Consider the following 21092-nt stretch of genomic DNA (forward strand, 5'->3'; position numbering starts at 1 on the left):
TAAGGAGAGACGGGAGGCGGCACTGAGGCGGCACTGAGGCGGCACTGGTGCAGCTGACCCGGGGGTGTTCGGTCATAGGTTGGACTCGATGATCTTTGAGGTCTTTTCCGACCTGATCTGGGATTACCCCCAGCACGTCTCTACACTTCGTTTGCCCTTCCACTCCGAGGCAGGAAGCGCCCAGGACCGAGCTCTGGCGCAGAGCGGGCGGGAGGAGGAGCTGGCGGCGTCGCCCGCTCGGAGGCGCCGCGGGCGGGGTGCCCTGAGGGGAGGGGCGGGGCCGCCACCTCCCCGCCCGCCCGCCCGCCGCCATTTTGGCTGGTCCGCGTCGCTTCCGCCGCTGGAAGTAAACAGAGGGCGAGGCAGGGAAGGAGGGAAGCAGAGACGCGGGTGGGACGGGACGGACCGAACGGCCGGGCGGAGGAGGCGGCGCTGGGGTCGGCTTTGGCGGAGAGAGCCGATGTGGCCGGAGCGGAGGCGCCAGCGCGGCCCGAGCCCCGGTTAATGCGAAGCGTAGCAGGGAGCCGCCAGGTGATGGGGCGGGAAGGGGGCGGGTGGCGGCGCAGCGGGACCATCCGCAGGGTCCCAGGCCCCAGGAGCGGGGTCCGAGCAGCGGGGGCGGCGGAGCTTGGGGCCTGTGGGGCTGTCGGAGCTCCGCGCCCCGGGCCGGGGCTGGGCCGGAAGGAGCCGATCCTGAAGGGAACCTTCTCCGGGAGTAGCGGGCGATCCTTAAATCCTAGTCCGTCGTATTTGGGGTCGCTGCCTCGCAGCGTTCCCGTGATAGCGGTAATAAATGGCGAAACCCTCGCTGTGTGCAGCGGAGCAGGTTGTTTGCGGCAGGGAGGGGTTGGGTTCGTGTCCGAGTCGCCCCCTCGTTCAGCCCGTGCTCCCCTTTAGAGCACTCCGGGTATTCCTAGAGCAGCTTTTGTGCGGGGGTGACGCACAGCGAGCTGGGCTGGGCAGGTTCCTGTCAAGCGTTATGAGTAGGGTGCAAACAGCTCTGCGCTGTGGTTTGTTTGCTTTGGTTTTGGTGGGTTTTTTTGGTTTGTTTTTTTTTTTTTTTTTTTAACTGCCGTTGTGTTCTGGCTGCGCCTTACTTGGCAATAAAAACAATGTTAAGCACGTGCTTTGCTCCTCCTCCTCCTCGGTGACTGAACTGTGTGATTAGGGTTGGACATGACTATTGCAAACAAGATAGCGTGGGTTGCGCCCAGGTGCGGAGTTCAGAAACAAGTCGTTATAATAGGTGGAGAAATCTACTTGGAAAATCTTAAGGAGTCAGGCATCCGGCTTTCTCCCATCTCTCTGCATCAGTAGAGTTGGGTCTTTTGGGGTTTTTTTGTTTTGTTTTGTTTTGTTTTTTCCCTTTCTGCCAAGATCTTAGCTTCTAAAGCAAAGTTAATCGTAGCAGCAGTTTGAAAACCAGTGATATGTGTGTGTCTGGCGTATGCCAGAGAGAGTTAAAAGCGAGATTGATGGTTCATGCGTTGCTAAGAAGTGATAAGCAATCATCAGTTGAAAAATAGCTTTTACTCTTACAGTAATTTGTTAGCATGAAATTTTGCATCCATGGCTTCCTTGTTTAAAAGTTGCCCTTGGATTTCAAATAGTCGGATGTTTAAATCACTGGATACGTAAAGCAAAGTGAACTGAACTCTTAATTGCATTTGCATGGTTTTATGTTAAATGTGCAGAAAGGTTTACTCCCTTAAGTGGCCTTACTTTTTAAAATAAATATCTTTTCAGATGGCTCTGCAAACTTCTGTAGGCAAATATGCATTCTTTAAATTTTGTATTTGTTTTATTGTTAGGCATGTGAAGAGATTGAAAGTGGTTACATTTTAAAAAAAACCTATTCTGATACTTTAAGTTCTGAAGCAAGATGCCAAAAATTAGATGAACAAATTGGTTAGAAATTAGATGACGAAACAGTAATGCAGTTCTTAAAATAATATTTTTTAGTCTTGAGCTTAGGCACTTTTTTCCTGTTTGGAAAAAGTTTGCCAAGGAAATATTTTTGAAAGGTTATACTTAATGTCTTTTTAATTACAAGGGCGTCCAGGATATCAGTAGCAAAAAGAGTTGTTGGGAAATGGTGGTTTGTTCTCCATCCCTTGCTTTAAGTCATGGCATTTAGAATATGTAACATCTTCTTTTCTTGGAAGAAGAAATCATCACTATGCCTCTAGTGATGGCTGTGTTGTCTCTTTTTTTTTTTTCAAATTGTCTGTTTATAAAAATGTGGGACAATATCCCACAACTTCCAGGAGTGGGTTTTGGTCTGTAACCAGCACATATTAGCTACTTAGAGCTCATCCCAGTTAGCTCAGAGGTGCAGATGGGGAGCTGTTGATGACCTGGTCCACTCCTATCAGCACATCCCAGAGGCCTTTTTTCCAGAAGAAAAATTAATACAGTTTTATCATTGGCAGCTCCCTCCTGGTCTTCTCTGAAAGGGAGACAAAAGAAGAGGGAAAAAGACCTGAAACTCTACCTTAATGCATGAGAAAAGTAGCCACCTAACTGGAACATTTATGCAGGTTTACTGCCTTGTTAGCAGAAGATGAGACAGGATCTCTGTAAAGGAAGACTTGGAGAGCCAGGTCTAACATTTTACCGATGGCTTTGGAAAGACTTAGACATCAAACAGGCAAGCCTGAATTTGGGAAGTTAATAGCTTGCCTGTGGTGAATGCTCCTTGTAACCTAGTTGTTTGGAATATCTGTCTAGCCTAAAGTTTAAACGAACGTTGCATTTCAGACTAGCCTATTAAAAATGTTGTTGTTGTACTATGCTGAGTTATTATCTCAAACAGAAACACGACAGGGTTGCAGTGGATTTGCCAATTAATTCTTGATTAATTTTAAGTTGAATTCCATTTTCACAGTTGAAAAATGCAGTTCTTTTATATTTTTGTTAGTTGCAGATGGTTCTGAGTCACTGTTCAGTTTTCTTGCTTTTTTTCTCTCAGCAGCAGAACTCTGTCTCTGGCGGAAAGATTGTTCCAGCACAGGAATTGTGTTTTACATAGTCCCCTAGTCGGGACTGAATCACAGAAAATAGTTCTCAGGAAGCAAGTAGAGATATTTGCCCAGTACTGTTGTCATCCTCTGCTTGCCTCCAAGTGCTAGTGGGAGTAAAAATAGGAGTTGAAAAAAGCCAAGAGACCAATTCTGTTCATCAGTCTTTCATAACCGTATGTTCAGGTTTGTCTGCATCATCTTATGAGTGGCTTTAGTCCTTAAGTGATAGCTTGCTTCTGTCATGTGAGTAGCTAGGATTAAAGTCTTTTAAAGGTAGGTAGGGAGGTGCTGGCTTTGAGAAAATAATCTATGATGCATTGGATTATGAACAGTATAATTTTTAACTTGCATTTTGTTTTAAGAAGTACTTCCAAACTTAGTTGCAATACACAGCAGGGAAACTTCCAGATGCCAGAAGGACTGGGCATATGATAATCTTAGACATGTAATTGTACTTGAATGTTAAACCAGGATGATTTCGCTGTGTATGAAGTCCTTGTTTATCCTGTAGAAACCAGGGAGGCTGGAGGTGCTTTACGTGTCAGGCTCACCCCACCCCTGGATTCTCTGAGCTCTTTAGAGACTAGAATTGAGTACACTGTAGTGTAGTGTGAGGTAGCACAGCCCTTTAGGACATGATGTGCATCACACTGAGGCTTAAAAAAAAAAAAAAGATCAGATGCCAAGTTTAGTTTTAAGATGGCATGTACAAAAGAACACGTTTGGATCAAAGCCTTAAATTTATTTCAGATATATGTAGTGGTGAGGTTTTTTTCTCTCTAACAATGTAGAAGTTAAGTGACATCATTATGGAAAAAGTATATGCTACAACTTTTTGCTCAGACTTGCAGAATTTAATACAATTTTGAAGAAAGTTTTCTGGCCCTTCTGTAATTTTTTTTTTGTGGGTCGAAACTTCCAGACTCTTACTGGAAGTCTTCTGTAATGCCTATTTACTAGTTAGTTGGAAAAATAAAAGCACACCAATGGACTTGATGAAATATATTTTCAAGTATACTGATTTAAAACAGATGCCTATTAAAGTAATGTATTATAAATAAATTAAACCAGAAAATATTCTTCCTCTGTGAGAAAAAATTATTTGGTCTGATAGAACATCTGCAATATGCAGTGCCTGCACACAGTAATTCTTTACTTCCTTGCCTGATTTTTATCTTCACAGTTTCAAGTGTTGTTCCTAATAAATAGGATTGGGGCAACAGTATTTATGTTAGTTTTCAAAAAATTGTTCAGAAGATTATCCTTCCGTTAGTAGAACGGTGGAGTGATAATCAACAACACAGTAAAACAGGTTCAAAGTGTTCTCAAACACACAAATGAAACACTGAAAGAAGAGTGACTGTTATAAATGGGTTGGCACTGTTAATGATTAAAGAAGTAATATTAAAGAGATCAGTTTAGATGATAATGTTATTTCTGGACTGCCGCTTTGGTTTGTTACTTGGGTTTTTTTCTTTTATATATGGCAGGAAAAAAAAACCTGCCAGGGTGTTGTTGCAGAAAATATCCTTTTTCACCTCCACAATTTTCTATTAATATTGTTCTCAGCTCTGTTACGTTTACAAAATAAATAGATTTTTTTTTTTTTTATTACTTCTGTAGAATGAAACGAGGAAGGAAAACTAATGAGGCTAACAGCAGTGCATCTGAAGACACAACTGAGAAGGAATCCAAGAGACACAAGGTGGTAGAGAAGAAAGCCATAGCTGTGCAGAGTCCTGACTGGGCAAATCTGCTCCAAGACATTATCCTGCAGGTGTTCCAGTATTTGCCACTTCTGGATCGTGCTCATGCATCCCAGGTCTGCAGGAGCTGGAACCAAGTGTTTCATATGCCTGATCTCTGGAGGTGCTTTGAGTTTGAACTGAATCAACCAGCCACATCTAACCTGAGGACTACACATCCTGAACTAATCAAGCAAATAATAAAGAGGCATTCCAATCACCTGCAGTATGTTAGCTTCAAGGTAGCATACTTTATAGGCTTTTTAAAAGTAACTTTTGTTCTAAAAGGAATAGGGCACCTGTCAGTGTGTAAGTGGCCTTGTTTTCAGGCTTAGTATACTGAAGAAATGGCTTTTCTAAATGGACATGTAGACATGGAGGTTACCTCCCAATTAATTTGTTTGGGTGTATTTTCAGGGCCGAAACTTGGAATAACAGTACTGAACATATGTTTTCATTGCCTTATTTCTGTTAGATAGGAATTTTTTTGTTTGGTGGTGTCGTTTGTTTGGGGTTTTTTGTTTGTTTTTGTGGGTCCTTTGTTGGGGTTTTTTTGGGGGGGGTTTTTTGGTTGGTTTTGCCTTTTTTGATTTTTTGAGGTTTTTTTGTGGCAGTTTAGCTGCTTAAAATTCTGCTTCATGAAGTGGACAGAAATAGTTCTGATACGACTGCATGTGTGGTTCCTGCCTCAGAATTAAGTTCAATCAGGATACATAAGTTGAGAATTTCTCCATTTCACATTCTCTAGGGACTTGGCTCCAATATTCATGGTTAGAAAACATCCAATGCACAGAGGGTGATTTCAGTACTACTAGTCAGCAACTAGCAGTTTTAATATTAAATTGTATGGGATTGTCTGTAGTCAGCACAACTGTGTTGCACGGGACTGAAAAAGTATGTGGGATTTGCATAGGGTGGTGCATGGACTGATTGTGCCTGGGTGAGAAATACCATTTGATGAGAATTAGTTCTGTTAACACTGGAATTATTTTCAGCAGATGAAAACCTTTAATGTGGGCTTACATGTCAGTGTGTTTTGGAAGGGTGCTGTGAATCTCGGGGCTGCATATGCATCAGCTATGTGAGAAATTTGGAAAGAAAATGACTTCTGCAGCAAGTTCAACATACTTGTTTCTGAGATCAGGCAGTTTTAATGCTGGAATCATCAGCATGTGAGTAGCTGAGTCACCTCTGCCTGCTTGCTTGCAGTACCAGATTACAAACTGTTATCACAGGGTTTGCAGGGCTTTTATCAGCATCCAAATAAAGAAAACTTAGGGCTGTAGGGAGTGACCTCCCAGTGTCTTATCTGCTGTCTGGGTGGCTGTACACTGTGTGATTTTGAAGAATTTTGGGTGCCCTTTGCTCATAGGGTGATCCATCATTTCTTCAGTTGTTCTTCAGTGCTGCAGAATACACGAGGAAGTGGGTGTAACACTCACCGCTCCTCTGTAAAGGCTGAAAACGTGAGGGGTGTTTTCTGTAGACAAAGAAAGATGAGATTGTTGAAAATCAAGGTTTTTCAGCTTGTGTTTGAGCAGAAAATGAACATTCGTTGGACTTAATCTGTTGCTGCCAAGGTCATGTGTCTTATGGTGGAGTTAAATTTTACCCTGTGATCAGGCTTTATACTGCTCTGTAGGTTTGCAAAGCTGTCATGGCTGCTGTACATAAGGGGTTATTCAGAAAGCACATCCAAGTGTCAGGGGAAGTCCACTGGAGACACACTAAGTGATTTGGTTGGGTAGCAAGCTGACTAATGAAGGTTTTGGGATTTGTGTTGGTTTGGTCTGTTTTTTTGAGAGTATCCATTGCGTATTTGTTGTGGTTTTAACAGTGAAGGGCCAATTTTAAGAACTGAGCCACTGTAAAAAGAAGTGGCTTTTGCACATAGGAAGGGATTTATAGAATTCTTGCATTTTGATAAGGAGGAATGTAAAGGGGAATTGGAATAGGCTCTGGACCCTCCACTTGCTTATTTGTGGAATGAGTATCTTGGAACAAACTGTTAAGTTGACCTGTCACCATGCAGTATTTTACCTAAGTGTTAGAAGAGTAGTAAATTTACAGCGAATTGTCTTGGATTTTTGGTGCATACTTTTTGGGGGAATAAAGAATAACATTGATGGATTCACAATGAGGTGTTTCATTGTGGGGGTTTTTTTGACATCCCATTTCAGAAGGTAAAGTGGAAAAAAAAGTTAAAAGTGTATTTGCAGTGCTTTCTGAACATGAAATTCATTTTGTTTTAAGGTGGACAGTAGCAAGGAATCTGCAGAAGCAGCTTGTGATATTTTATCACAGCTTGTGAATTGCTCTCTGAAAACACTTGGGCTAATTTCGACTGCCCGGCCAAGCTTCATGGATTTACCAAAGGTATTTTATTATGTATATTTTCTATGTCAAAGTATTGCAGTGTTTCATACGGTACATCTATAACTTTATGAAAGTTCTATTGTGGGAATATGAATCTTTGGTAAAGAAAAGTTTATTAGTAGTCTGGTCTCTAATAAAGGGAGGAACTGATATGTACTGTGATGGGTATCTAAAGTTCCATTCAGTCTCTGAATCATGTGAGAACATAGGCCTGACCTTGTTCTTTCAAGTCCTCCTGTCTATTGACCTCAATGCAGTGCTGAGCAGTGTGGTGCAAGTTAAGAGGCTAGACAGTTCAGGTCTGTGTAATTGTGTTGTGGGGTTTGTTTAGGAGACAATTACAATCAAATGAATGGTAGAGTTTTATCTGTGTGGGCTTGCCATAGGGCTTACATGATCAATGAGCTCTCTTCAGAAAGAAATTGGATAATGATTTGCAGGGCTTCATGTCATGCAATCAAGCATCAGCATCCTTGGTGCAGTGCACTGTATTTCTGAAATTTTTAGTCAAGATTTTTACCTTGCATGTTTACCAAAAATCTGATCTTGTTAGAAGGCATTTAATCTGGAAGACAACAACCTCTTACATGTGCTTCTAAAGAAGCATTCCTGCTAGTGAGGTAGAAGTGTACTATTGCTAAGGAGGAGTGGAGTGGTTGTGAAGGGTCACATACAAATAGGCTATTAGCTAGATCTCAGTGATGTCATTGCTGGTGATGGCAGTGAGGACGAGGAGGAACTAGAGACAGCCCCGGGAAAGGAAGTAGGCTACATGTAAGGTTAGCTACAGAAGGATTATCAGCTGTTATCCTTGACAGTGGTTACTGCCACATCATGTAGCTCTCTTGAATATGTAATTTTAATCCATAATTTTCAAAGAGGCTTTTCAGATATTTAACTAGTTTTGCTGTGATTTTTTTTCCTTTTCTGATGCTCTTTGAAGTGTGATGATAAGAAAACCTGAATGTAGTGAAAACAGTCCACAGTGTTTTAAAAATACTTTGTCCTTTCAGCTCTTTCTTACTGTTTTCTTTATTAATCTGAATGCTGCTTTAGATCTTAGTTTTCACTGGAGTGACATATTAGGGTCCTGTTCAGCTTTACTGTACAGGACCCTAATTACTCTGCTTAGTAATTGTTTGTGCTATGTTCTTATTCAGCTTCAAGGCTTATAAAGCATAGGCTTCCTTTTTTGTTCTCAGTAAGTTCACGTTTGGCCTTTAAAAAAATAGATTCAAAATAAGCCAAAATTAGCTCTAAGGATAATTTGCCTTTTGGTGTTTAGAACTTCAATGGTTTTGTCACTGGCATAAGGACAACTAGTGAAACTAAAGAATTGAATTTGGCCATGACTAAATTCTGGTGGGAAGCTGTTAGTGACAGGTCCATTAGATGAGAAGCAGACAAAGATGAACTAATTTGGAAAATGGTTAATACTTTGCTGTGGTTTTGGATTTTTTGGGGGAGGCCGTGGGGTTTTTTATTTTTATCAGACTGTATAGGAAGTCTGAACTACTTGGCATTATCTTCATCAGTGCTCTTCTGTTCTCAAGTGACCTGACATGTGGTAAATAATCTGTAGCTCATATTTAGTGTTGTGTTGCCTGTCTTTCCGCTAAGTACATTCTACATGAGTAGAATCTTTTAAAGAATCATACTACAGGCTACAGGTGTGGCAATACTGAGAAGACCAGCTTTTACGTGTTGGAATATTGCCTGTTTCCCATTAGCTCTTCAAACTAGAAGTTTCAAGTTACCTTTTTTAATGAGTGTGGTTAACTTTCTTTGCCTTTTTATTTAACAGCCTTCTTTTTCTAAATAGATAATAAAACAGAGAATTTTAGAAATATTTTCTAAATAGAATAAAAACACAGTACTAACACTCATAATACAGAGTTGAAATAATATTGAAGCATCTTTTCTTCTGTACATAACATATGTATATAAGCAGCATATTGTCAGGATAGTTGGAGTGGTCCCTAAAGCCAAAGTGCATGAAGATTCTGAGTTGAACTTCCTGTTTCCATTTGCATGAACTGACTTAGAAAGTTTGTGTTAGCATGAAAGCATAAGTCCTATTCTAAATCTAATTGTGTGGGAGTTTTATCAAAAAACACAAACATATTACCTAAGAATGAAGAAATACTGTTGTCAGACCTTCTGTCATGTAACTGTGTTCAGGATATGTGCCTGTGGCTCAGAATGAAACAGGCTTGAAATCAAAGTAGCAGGTCTTTTTTTTTATGATACTTAATGTAGCGCATGGAGAAAATACTTTTTTAAAGTCTTGTATTTGGTCAGTCTTGTAAGAAATCATGAAGATGAACTACTTACTCACTTCATACCACCAGTGGTTTCTGCAGTCACTGCTGTATCTGCTCCTTAGTCTGTGTTTCTCAAGTTCAGGTTCCCTGGGCTCTGTGTTTACTGACAAGTTTCAGTGGTTAAGTAAAAATGCTGAGCACTTGTCCTACCTTATCTATGCTGCTTATTCAGTAATTAATTGATTTCCTGCTCCTTGGCTCTGTTTGGACCACTCCAGTTAGCTTTCCAAGAAATCCGTCCAAACCCGAATTACTCTTGTGTGGGTGGTAGGCCGGCAGTACAGTCATTTGGCTTTGGATACAAACACTCCTGACTATGTTTGCATATCACCAATGCAGCACAATTTTCCATGTGGGAATTCCTCTTCCAGAGGATGCTTCTTTTAGAGTGTGACTTGCCTCATCTGTTCAAAGAACATAAAAAAAATTCTTCAAAATTAGGGCTTCTAGGCTTTCCCCTTTGCTTGTGGTCTTTCTGTAGAAGTAAATTTGTGCAGTGGATAGTCCAGGGTCTTGATTAACTTCTAATGTTACACGTTCTGATTTGCCAAATTCATAAACGGATAGCAAAAAATTATTACACTTCCTCTACTCACAAATGACAGTATTAATATTATTTTTTAATTATGCAGTATCAAAAGAATGCTTTTTCAGCAAATGCTGTCAAGAAGTAAAAGCTAGGACTGCTGTGTACAGTATAAGACCATTGAGATTTTTAGATAATACTCTTTCATATAAACCTCCTTTTTTTTTTTCAGTCTCACTTTATTTCTGCACTGACAGTGGTGTTTGTGAACTCCAAATCCCTCTCTTCACTTAAGATTGATGACACACCAGTAGATGATCCATCTCTCAAGGTTCTGGTGGCGAACAACAGTGACACGCTCAAACTGTTGAAAATGAGCAGTTGTCCTCATGTTTCTCCAGCTGGTAAGCTACTGTGGTTTTGGGGTTAGCTCATTTGGGATTTGTTGGTTGGTTGGTTTGGACTTTTTAATGTGTGCATTACAATCTGTCTGAAATCAGTACACCCCTGGAAAAATGGTGTCAGAGGGAAGATGACTGTGGTATTATGGACAACTGTGGCTGAATAAAGTCATTTCAGCTGGTGGTCAATCTGTCTACCCTACCACTTCACAGTGACTACTGGGCTAATAATGAAATAGTGCATGTCTGTTGTGGGGAAGTGGTTAACCTCGTGTGGAACTTAATGAGTATATATCGACTTGATAGTGCGCTATTTGTGCAATGATTAAGTATTCCAATATAATTAAACTTTTTTGGAATATGAGGTTTCTTTCCATATTTTGTTATGTGTGGATTTTGACTGTTGGCATGCCATGGATTAGGAAGATGCTGGTTTAGTCATTCTGAAAAAAAGTCATAGCTGGAGAATAACTGCAGACAGCATCAAAAAGGGGAGAAGAGACTGAGCTATACAAAACTTCTACTGTCAGCAAATGTATTTCTCTAACACTCTTAAGTGTGTCTGTAACAAGAATGAAGCCAGCTCATATCAGAAATCACTCAAGATTGTTGAAGTTCACAGAATTAACATTTATGGTAGACCTATGCAATGCACAGCAAGTTTAAGATTTATTCGCAGCACATCAGCTTAACACTTACAGTTTTTCACTGAGAAATGGAAGAGGAATTGTAAATGAAATCCTGGCTACCCAGTATGATTCCTCTTCTGAGGATGAGTAGAAACTATAGAAACCATAATGCCATAACTTTTCATGCAAATAGATTGCAGCTGTAAATGCTAGGTTTATTGTCTGTCAGATTCACCAGCAGGATTCCTAAAAGGGGAAAGTCGAAAGCAGTACTGTTGCAGAGGGTGTGTTATTGTAGTGATAACAAACAAAACAAACTTAATACCTTTTGCAAGTGTAGGTCTCAGACAAAACCTTGTGTTTGGTTTTGTATAAAGAAGTCCTGAAAATGTAGGACTGATGTTTTGCAGCAGCCTGGTCCAGCAAAGTGTCCACAGAATTAACTGGAATGCCTCCTCCAAAGCTTTCTAATCATAGATGGGGATTGTTTAAATTGGCTTGAGGGACTGGCTTTTCCAACTTAAAATTGTTTTTTGAGAATCCTTGTGTCTGAGAAGTACGAGGGCTGTAATGTGTCTGTCAAGAGGAAAAGGCTTCAGCAGTAATCTGTAGCTAGGCAGAGAGAGTAATTTCCTTGGACATGGATTGAAGAGTAACTTGTCAGCTCTAGCAGACTTTGCTGGTTTGTGGATAATCCTTGCTAGAAGGCTTTATTGGAACATCATGCACTGATAATTTGGGAGGAGACATGGGTGTGTTCTGATTGATGTATCTTGCATGGTTTTTAATTTAAGGAACAATGGGTAAGAAATTGTCGTGCCTGTTTAAGGAGCACAACTACTATTGTCCTTCATGGAGTGGAGATTAATAGATTGGGATAAGATGTGTTAGTAACAAAACCAGGGAGTGCTAAGCTAACAGTAGGAGAGTTTAATTGCTTAATTCAGGTGTAGGTGTGCCTTGAGATGGAGAAAAAAGTGGATGTGCTGGGTTTGCATGGCAATGTTTTGTGGGGCAGTGAGGGGGCCACAGGAGTGGCTTCTGTGAAAACTGCCAGAAGCTTCCCCATGTCCAGCAGAGCCAAGGCCAAGCCCATCAGTGACAGTGGTAGCGCCTCTGGGATAACCTATTGAAGAAGGGGGAAAGGTACTGCAGGAGAGCAATTGCAGCTGGAGGTAGGAGCGAGTATACGTGAGAGAAACAACTCTGCAGACACCAAGGTCAGTGAAGAAGGAGGGGCAGGAGCTGATCCAGGTGCCAGAACTGAGATTCCCCTGCAGCCCCTGGTGCAGACCACGGTGATGCTGCTGTGCCCCTGCAGCCTATGGAGGGCCACGGTGGGGCAGAGATCCACCTGCAGCCCGTGGAGGACCTCAGGCTGGAACAGGTGGATGGCTGAAGGAGGCTGTGACTCTGTTGGAAGCCCATGCTGGAAGAGTCTGTTGAAAGCACCTTTTGAGAGAGGAGCCCATGCTGGAGCAGTTTTGATGACAGGAATTGGAGTCTGTCCTGAAGGACTGCACGCCATGGAAGAGACCCACGCTGGAGCAGTTTATGAAGAACTGCAGTCTGAGAAGGACTCCCACTGGAGAAGTTCGTGGGGGACTGCTCCCATGTGAGGGACCCCATGCTAGAGCTGGGGAAGAGTGGGAGGGGTCTCCCCCTGAGGAGGAAGGAGTGGCAGAGACAGTGTCTGAAGAACTGACTATAGCCCCCATTCCGTGTCGCCCTGTGCTGCTGGGAGGGAAGGAGGTAGAGAAAATCATGAGGAAGTTAAGCCTGGGAAGAACAAAGGAGTGAGAGGAAGGTGTGTTAAGTTTCAGTTTTATTTCTCATTACTCTACTCTTATTTAAGTGATAATAAATTGATTTCCCCAAGCTGAGTCTGTTTAACCCATGATTGGTGAGTGATCTCTCCCTGTCACCTTTATCTTCACTCTTCGAGTTTTTAATTTTATTCTCTCCCCTGCCCAGCTGGGGGAGGAAGTGATTACACGGCTTTGGTGGGCACTTGGTGTCCAGGCAGGGACAACCCACCAGGTGGAACAAAAGAAAGAAGCCGGTATGTGGATAGTTGGCTTCAAGAGCAGGCAGATTGCAAAAATGAGAATCTTGAAGGAAAATTGACCTGGATTTTTTTTGTAATGGGAATATTATAATTAGCAGGCTGCTATAGATGTGGAAAAACTTTACTGACCCAAAAGGGCTGTGAGTTGCAAAACTAATTACTTATAGATGCAGTTAAAATGTCTTCAGATTGGAGGAGGGAGGAATGTTCATTACTAGGTCAGTTCTCAAGAAATTTTTTAGTGAAGGACAGAAAAGAGTAATGAAAGTAGTGCAAGAGAGACTCCACTACCGCAGGGATAAAGGAAAAAGATTGATATCAAACAGTGAATTGTTCTAAGTTACTGTACAAAGATAAAGAGGCACATTTGAGTTTGAGCTGGAGAAACAAAGGCTGTGATGTGTTTGTAATCCTTGTGAGCTTACTTGAATATTCTTCTGTTTGCTGTTTGCCCTCTGAAATACTAAGTGTTGGAATAGAGGGAATGGAAAGTGTTCCTGTAGAGGTGGTGTTTCTGCTGTGACATGGGGGTAGGAGGGCTGCTTCTCTTGGAGTGGGAGTTGGGAAGCAGAGTGGCGTCAGGTGTGCCTGCATCAGGGACATCATGGATCAGGGATTTTTTTGATGCGGATCTGTGCAGTAAGGTCAGAGAGCAGAGCCATTTACCTCTCAGTGACACAAAGGTGTAGGCAGTGCCTAGGGATGTTCTGTGAACTACATGGGCTCCAGGCAGGTCCTTTAGTAGCTATTTACACTGTATTCCTTGTCAGCTCTATATGTAGGATGCATAACTGCATTGACAGACTGTGCATATCCAGTTCTAGACCCATAAAAAAATCACAGTAAATTGAACCCCAGCTCTTCCCTTTTGCATTGCACTGGTCCATAATGGACCCCTAAAGTTAACAAAGATTTGTGGAAGGATGGCAGCCAGGACAACTAACTTTGTCGAGATGAGAAAATATATATGGATCTTGAAACTGCCTACAATACTTTATAGATCAACAGACCTAGGTATTCTGAAGCAGCATGTCTGAGTCTGCTTAGAGAGTGATCATAGTAGCCCTTCTGATTCATGCAATGTTTTCGCAGTGATTTTTTTTTTTTTTTTTAAGAAAGCGTTTTTATGCTCAGTGTAGGCTTCTCTTAAGTTTAACAGCTGCACCTTAAAATACTGTTTTCTGTATTCCTCTTGCTTCAGAGCTAGAGTGTATTGAGCTCAGGTTTCTCAGTATGTTAAATGCTATTTTCTTATCCCCTCTATTAATGGAAAGGCTGTATCCCACATTTCATGCAGTTTTCTGGGTCACATGAAATGCAGAGGACTGTATGCTTTTCTTAGTGCTTTTTATTTTTTTCAGTACTGTTACCAGTATAATACCATCTCTTGTATCTAGAAATAGTATGAATGGAAACCGCAGACTGAACTGGATTCTCTTTTTGATGTTTTTGTCTTCTGTGAGCAGCAAATTATATTGAATCATTATAGAGAGTCTGAAACTTGCTGTTCTAGAAATTACTGCTCCATATTTTTAGTGTTTTGCCTCTTTTTTGCTGTAGCTTTTCCAAATTTAAGCATTAATACTTTCCTAGAAAAAACAAATAGTGACAGCAGCAGCCTCTCTATTGAATTAAAATGTAGCATTCATTTTATTTTTGCTTTCTTCAGATAACAAATCTCATTCACAGTTGCTTTGTCAGCCACAGAGCAGTCAGCAATTCTTCCAGAGCTGGCTAAGGAAATACTTTTATCATGAGTAAGGACCTTTTACAAAAACAAGGTTGACTATATGTGGTCTTAGAAAAGGGCAGAACAGTCAGAATATGCTATTTATATATTTGTCACTTCTGTTTATGTATTTTTTAACTTCTTTATGATCCCTAGCAAAATAGAGATGTAGGCACATTGTGTGTATCTGTCTTACATGTAGCTACAAAGAAGTCACAAGGTCATGCTTGTGAAAAAGATTCATGGTCAGGTTTCCAGTATGATTTGGTTTTGATTTAAGGTCTAGATTGCACATTGAAATAGGTGCCCGTAGCACCCTCCTGCCACACATAAACAAATTCCCTCCTGTTGTTCAGTCATCAGTGCCTTTGTTTGTGTAATCCCTTGCATAATGTTCTCTTCTCCCAGGTATCCTTTGTGTGGCTGACCAGTGCCATGGCTTGCGTGAGCTGGCGCTGAACTACCACCTGCTGAGTGATGAGCTGCTGCTTGCTTTGTCTTCTGAAAAGCACGTCAGGTTAGAACACTTGCGCATTGATGTTGTCAGTGAAAATCCTGGACAGACTCAGTTCCACACCATTCAGAAGAGCAGCTGGGACGCTTTCATCAAGCATTCTCCTAAAGTCAATTTAGTCATGTACTTTTTCTTGTATGAGGAGGAGTTTGATCCGTTCTTTCGTTATGAGATACCTGTCACTCACCTTTACTTCGGGAGGTCAGTAAGCAAGGACGTGCTCGGCCGCGTTGGGATGACGTGTCCACGGCTGGTTGAACTGGTGGTGTGTGCCAATGGATTACGGCCGCTGGACGAGGAGCTGATCTGCATTGCGGAGCGGTGCAAGTACCTGTCGGCCGTGGGCCTCGGAGAATGTGAAGTCTCTTGCAGTGCCTTTGTTGAGTTTGTGAAGATGTGTGGCGGTCGCCTCTCTCAGCTCTCTATTATGGAGGAAGTTTTGATTCCTGATCAGAAGTACAGCTTAGAGCAGATTCATTGGGAAGTTTCAAAGCATCTTGGTAGAGTCTGGTTCCCAGACATGATGCCCACGTGGTAAAGTCCTTAAAAGACTCCAGGGTGAATGGAGTAGCACCTTAAACCCAAGATTACCATATTGCAATTTCCTGTATAAGCTTATTTAATAATACAGATTTTACTGCAAGTTAATTAATGGTTTGATTATAAAATTAATTTTTCTTTCAAAAATTGTTCTGGAATTTCGGAACCAAAAATAGAGTTCACAGCTCCAAAACCTGTTTTCATCCAAACAAAAATCAGGTTTCTGTTTTAGATTTATTCTTTGTCATTAAAAGTGACCTCAAACATTTTTGGAAAAAAAATTATTTAAAATATTGAAATGTACTTGCAAAATACCAGTTGTAATATGCTGCCCTTCTTTGATTTAGATAGTAGCATTGGACACAACCACATTTTATCTTAAAAAGCCAATCAAAAGCCCACCAAAATTGCATGCTTTTGTTGCAGACCATAGCATTTCTAAATCCAGTCACCTCAATGACAAGATGACAATTATAGGAAATTTAGTAGCCTGTGAAATACATACATTCTGTTAAGTAAGTCATAAAGGCAAGAGCAATACACAATAATAACAGTTTAGACAACTAAAGTAGAAAGTTTAACACGTTATTCAACAGATTATTAGATCCATCTAAAATGTATTTAGAGCGCTAACAAGCAGTAGTGTGAGCTACCAAAAGCGCTGTGGGGTTTTTTCCACCCTCTATGCATTTTAATGTAGTTTGCTTACGGGGTCTCAGATCTGTGTCTAAACCTGTTTTAAGGTATTTTATGTCTAGCTCAGGAAGCGAAAGCATTCTGGGGAAAAATGTAGATACATTCTATTTAAAACCACATTGGAGTTAATGAGCTTTTCTTGCACATTAACTGGTTTGGCAGCATATGGTGAGATGGAATAATGTATGGTTTGTGAAATGAACCCTGCAATGTTGTTCTGATGACAGGAGTGTGAGCAGTGTGAGATGAGAAAGGTAAAATTTGAATGTTGACCAAGAACCTTTTCACAAAACCTTAGACCTTTTGGCTGCTTTCAGTTTGAGAGAAATGACATTGGAACAGTTGCTTAAGCTGTATAAACTTAACTATATACTGTAAATCTGTTTCAAAAATGTTTATGTATAAAGTGGATGTTTGATAGATAATAATTTTGTATACCTTTAATTCAGCTAGTTCTGTCATTTCATAATATTTAAAAACCGAAAAGGAGTAGACTTGGTGAAGTAGAGTAATAGGCAAAAATTTGTTTTGAACATTTGATAAATCAATTTTATTAAAGAAAGTTTGTAGTTTGTAAGTGATGTAGGCAAGGCATTGCCTGTGATCTGGATGTGGCTCGTGACTTCATTTTTTACTGCTAACAATTATGTTATTTTCTCTTTGAGGTTACTGATGGTAACACCGAAGTGTTGCCCACACAGCTGCATGTTTGAGAGATGTTGTCAGCCCTCAGCAAGGTAGAGCTGCCCCTGTGGGCTGGGTTGAACTTAGCTGGTGGCTGCTTCTCAGTTGAGCTATACAGCCCCTTCTGGTAGTAAGTAGATTTTGTTCATCTCTGATTTCAGTCATGTTTATCCAAATGTATAATTTAGTGTAATACACTTATGAGCATATTAAAGTTCATAACTATATTTTGAGCAAGCAATGCTCAGTGGACTGGACATCTTTATAGGGGAGTTGTATGTTTCTGTAGAGCTTTGATTTAAAAATTGCATTTTATGAAATACACGATTTTTGTATTAGATAAATTAATGTAATACTATAATTTGCTTTTATTTGTATAAAAGGTGTCAATATATTTAGTCTGTAAAAGTAAAAAAGTTCTGTGTTTTTTATAACCTGACTCTCAGAACTGCCTGGTTTGGGAAAGGTGGAGTAACACTTGTAGTCTGGGGAATAGGATTTAGTTTTCACTAAATTAATGTGAAATAATACATTAGTAATGGAGCCAAAACCTCTTTGGACCTTGACTGCAGGTGACCCGATGCTGGCAAGGTGAGTCACCAACATGTTGGTAGTGGAAATAACTGAAAAGCAAGGCACAACCTAAATACCAGAGCCCACTCCTGGAATTTACATCTTTGAAACCCAGCATTCTGCTGCTCACAGAGAGGCCTGTGTCAGACCCTGGTGTGAGGAATGTATTAGGAGCTGAAGGTGGCATGGTTGGTTGTAGCAGAACAGCTTCCCTGGCAAGGTAACTGGCCTGCTCTGAGAAAAGTCTGTGTTGTTGCACAGACCTCAAAAAGTCCTTCCTGAATGCAGCACCGTATTATAGTGGTTATTAAGATGTTCAAGCACAAGAAAACTGCTTGAAAGCAGTTGTGTCTCTCTTCCATTGAAAGTCAGCAGTTTTTATACATTGAATCAATTGCTGCATCCTTAGGTCAAATAATCCAGCTATAACATAAACTTCCCAGGCAAGCATAAAGTGCTTTTTTAGCAAATTCTGTACATCTTACTTTGCCTTCTACATGTTGAAACAAATGTAAATACATAAAAATCACGGCACAAATAAAAAAGAGTACCAGAGACTCACGAAGTTCACTAGAAGCATGAACATGGGTGTCACAGCTGTACCATTTTTCCCTGAGTTCACCTTTCTTTCCTATTTTCAGAACAAAATTCAGTGTTGGCTTGGTTGTCCAGTTTCGGGTAGGGGTTAACGAGTGCAGTGACATCTTACCTGTGGATCCAAGTGGTTACAAGTTACAATACTGAAGGCAGGAACTCTCCTAATCCAGAGCATGTGGTGGGTTTGTGAGGGGGAAGGCAGAGACCAGTGATTTTCATTGCATGGCCCTTTGGGAAACAGGAGTAGCACACTCTGTTTGACCTTGATGGATGATGAGCCAGGATCTGCCTTGTGTGAGAGCCCTCCTGAGATGAAGTGTGGCTTACAACACCAAGCAGCAGTATTGCACAAGACCACTGTGCAGACTTGGAAATTGTGGTAGTACAGAATGATTGTGTGTTTTTGCCCTCAAGTGCAATGTGCGTTAAGAGCAGGGAGTAGAACCAAGCAGTCTCTAAAGTGATGAACAAGTTGTGTATTCAAAGTGTGCAAAGACTGAGTGGCAGTGACACAATGCCAGGCTTATCCTTGAGCCTGGCAGTTTGGACAGTCCCCTGGTTCCTTCTGTTGGGCAAGTGCTAGTGCCACCTGGCTGTGAGTGAAATGAGGTGGGATTTTGCTCCCTGTGTGACTTTCAGGAGGAGGCTGTCCTTAAGTGTTTGAGGTGAATAGGTGATTTTCAGTCACAGATCATCAGGTGCACAGAAACTGTTTGGGACATCTAACACTTCCTTTTAAAGTTATAAAAGTGTCATTTTTATGGATCTATCCCGGGCTTGTCTACACTTCGCAGAAGTGGCCTATTCATCACCTCTGTTTTTTGGCATCTAACTCTATAGGTGTAACTCAAGGATTGTGGATTCTGCCTACAAGAGAGCACTGCACTCAATTTCAACTAATTCCAGTGCAATGATTCCAGTTTTAACTGCAACAACTGCACCCCTTTCAGGACTGCAGTTTGTACTGGTGGAGTTTATTCCTACCCACCTGTGCATTCAGTCTGAACAATTAACACACAAGCAAAGAAAGTGAGAGCTGTCTCTCCAACTTGTGTGCCCAGAAGGAAAAAGTACTGGCCTCAGAAGGAACTCATGTATGTTACATAAAGGGCAACCCCATCACTGATAACTGGTACGTTCTGAGGACAGTGTTCAAAGTGTGAAACAGACACACTTGGCTGCATGGAGGAATCCCCACATCAGTGGCAGTGTGATGTATGGGCTTGGTTCTGTGATCCTATTTCCCCTTCAGAGCTTTGGACACTGGTTTGTGATGTTGTAGCTTTTTCCTGGGAAGGCAAACGTGGGTTCAACGACATTGAGGGTTTCAAAGTCATACAACATGCATCAGTGAGAATATAACTTCTGTAGACAGACTTGCTGCAGCCCCTTTGACTTCCCTAGAGCCTCCTGGATTACCTTCCTCGTGCTAATATGTGGTGCTTGGTTGCTGGCTGGGTTGAAACCATGGTAGTATCCTAATCCAAAGCTGAGCTCAGTCACAAGGTGCAACAAGCATATTTCAAACCAGAAGTCCCGTGGAAACGAAGTATATATGGACAGATTCATGGTAGATGTTTCAGAGATGTTTATTTCTCCAGCCACATCACCGGGGCTCAGCTCGGGAACCCCGCAGTCATGGGACCCGAGGGTCCTTTGCCACCCCGGGGAACACAAACCAACCAATGGGAGACAAAGGTGACCAGGGGCAGGGAAACCCCGTGTCTCCCCCCCAGGACCCCTCTCCCAGGGCTCCATGGCAGGGGGGAAGGGACCCCAACATCAAGGGCTTGTGACTTTGGGTATAAAGACTCAAGTCCTTCAGTCTGAGGCAAAAGATGAAGTTTCACCTAACAGTGGAAGTAAGTAGCAGCTTGAAGCAGCTTGAACAGAGGTGTGCTCATCCCCTCATTCCTCTCATGCTCATCCTGTTACATGACAATGCAATTCAACTAATTAATTTTAGTGACTTCCTAAATACAATGTTACATTTCTGCCATTCTTATGATTTGAGTCCACTCACTGTGTTCTCTCCTCTTTGGCTGCAGCAGGCTATTAGCTTGGCTCAAGCTAAATGAAACTGCAGAGTTGGGTTCCTGTGTTCCTGCTTGGCCACAAGACAGTAGTAACCTCTGCAGGAGCACTACTCATTCCACAGCTAGTTTAAAAAAAAAAAAAGTGAGCAGTGAACACTTGGAGATGATTACACTGCTGCAGTGTGGTTTTTCTGTGTGCAGGCATCTCAGTGGTTTCCAGAAAGCCAGTGTTCCTCTGGCTTTGGTCCCTTGGGTTTAAAGAGAACTAACTAGTTCCCAAGGTGCCCTATGCTGAGCCTGGAACAGGACTCAAGGACAGCACAGCAGCACTACTGCAAACATCACTGCCCGCAAGAGACTGCAGTCATCTTTTAGAGGCAGCTCTGTGACAAGCACAGATTTTAACTGCAATGTCAACACCCCACAAGCTGTCATTGCTTCTTTCATATTAAGGCGTCTATGCTTTTTGAAAAAATTTAGAAGGAATATGCAGGAGTTCTATGAAACTGACCCAAGTGAAACTTCAAGTAGACTTGAAGATAGGAGACTGGTAGAACACTGCAATTACGAATCAGTCGACATCACAACAGGCAGTTTGGCTTTTATCTGTGCCACAGAATACACATGAAGC

General features: G+C 41.5%; 1 protein-coding gene across 2 annotated transcripts; it reads left to right on the top strand.

The window, feature by feature from the left end:
* Nucleotides 1-347: 347 nt before the first annotated feature.
* On the top strand, nucleotides 348-16335 carry LOC121672639 (F-box/LRR-repeat protein 3). 2 transcript variants are annotated; one of them, XM_042045378.1, is made up of 5 exons: nucleotides 348-531; nucleotides 4647-5010; nucleotides 7022-7144; nucleotides 10227-10398; nucleotides 15230-16335. In XM_042045378.1, the coding sequence occupies exons 2-5, from the start codon at nucleotides 4648-4650 to the stop codon at nucleotides 15871-15873; spliced, it is 1302 nt and encodes a 433-aa protein (XP_041901312.1). In that variant the 5' UTR covers nucleotides 348-531; nucleotide 4647; the 3' UTR covers nucleotides 15874-16335. The 2 variants fall into 2 exon arrangements, with proteins under 2 accessions (XP_041901312.1, XP_041901311.1); XM_042045377.1 differs by lacking the exon at nucleotides 348-531 and adding an exon at nucleotides 2946-3206.
* Nucleotides 16336-21092: the final 4757 nt, after the last annotated feature.

The sequence above is a fragment of the Corvus kubaryi genome, unplaced genomic scaffold (assembly GCF_017639235.1).
Source record: "Corvus kubaryi isolate FWS band 111438036 unplaced genomic scaffold, C.kubaryi_AGA036_p1.0 64806, whole genome shotgun sequence".
Classification (NCBI taxonomy): domain Eukaryota; kingdom Metazoa; phylum Chordata; class Aves; order Passeriformes; family Corvidae; genus Corvus; species Corvus kubaryi.

Coding starts and splice junctions, on each gene's coding strand:
- LOC121672639 (XM_042045377.1), top strand. Junction 5,011..7,021: donor TGCAGTATGTTAGCTTCAAG/GTAGCATACTTT, acceptor TTTTGTTTTAAG/GTGGACAGTAGCAAGGAATC. Junction 7,145..10,226: donor GCTTCATGGATTTACCAAAG/GTATTTTATTAT, acceptor TTTTTTTTTCAG/TCTCACTTTATTTCTGCACT.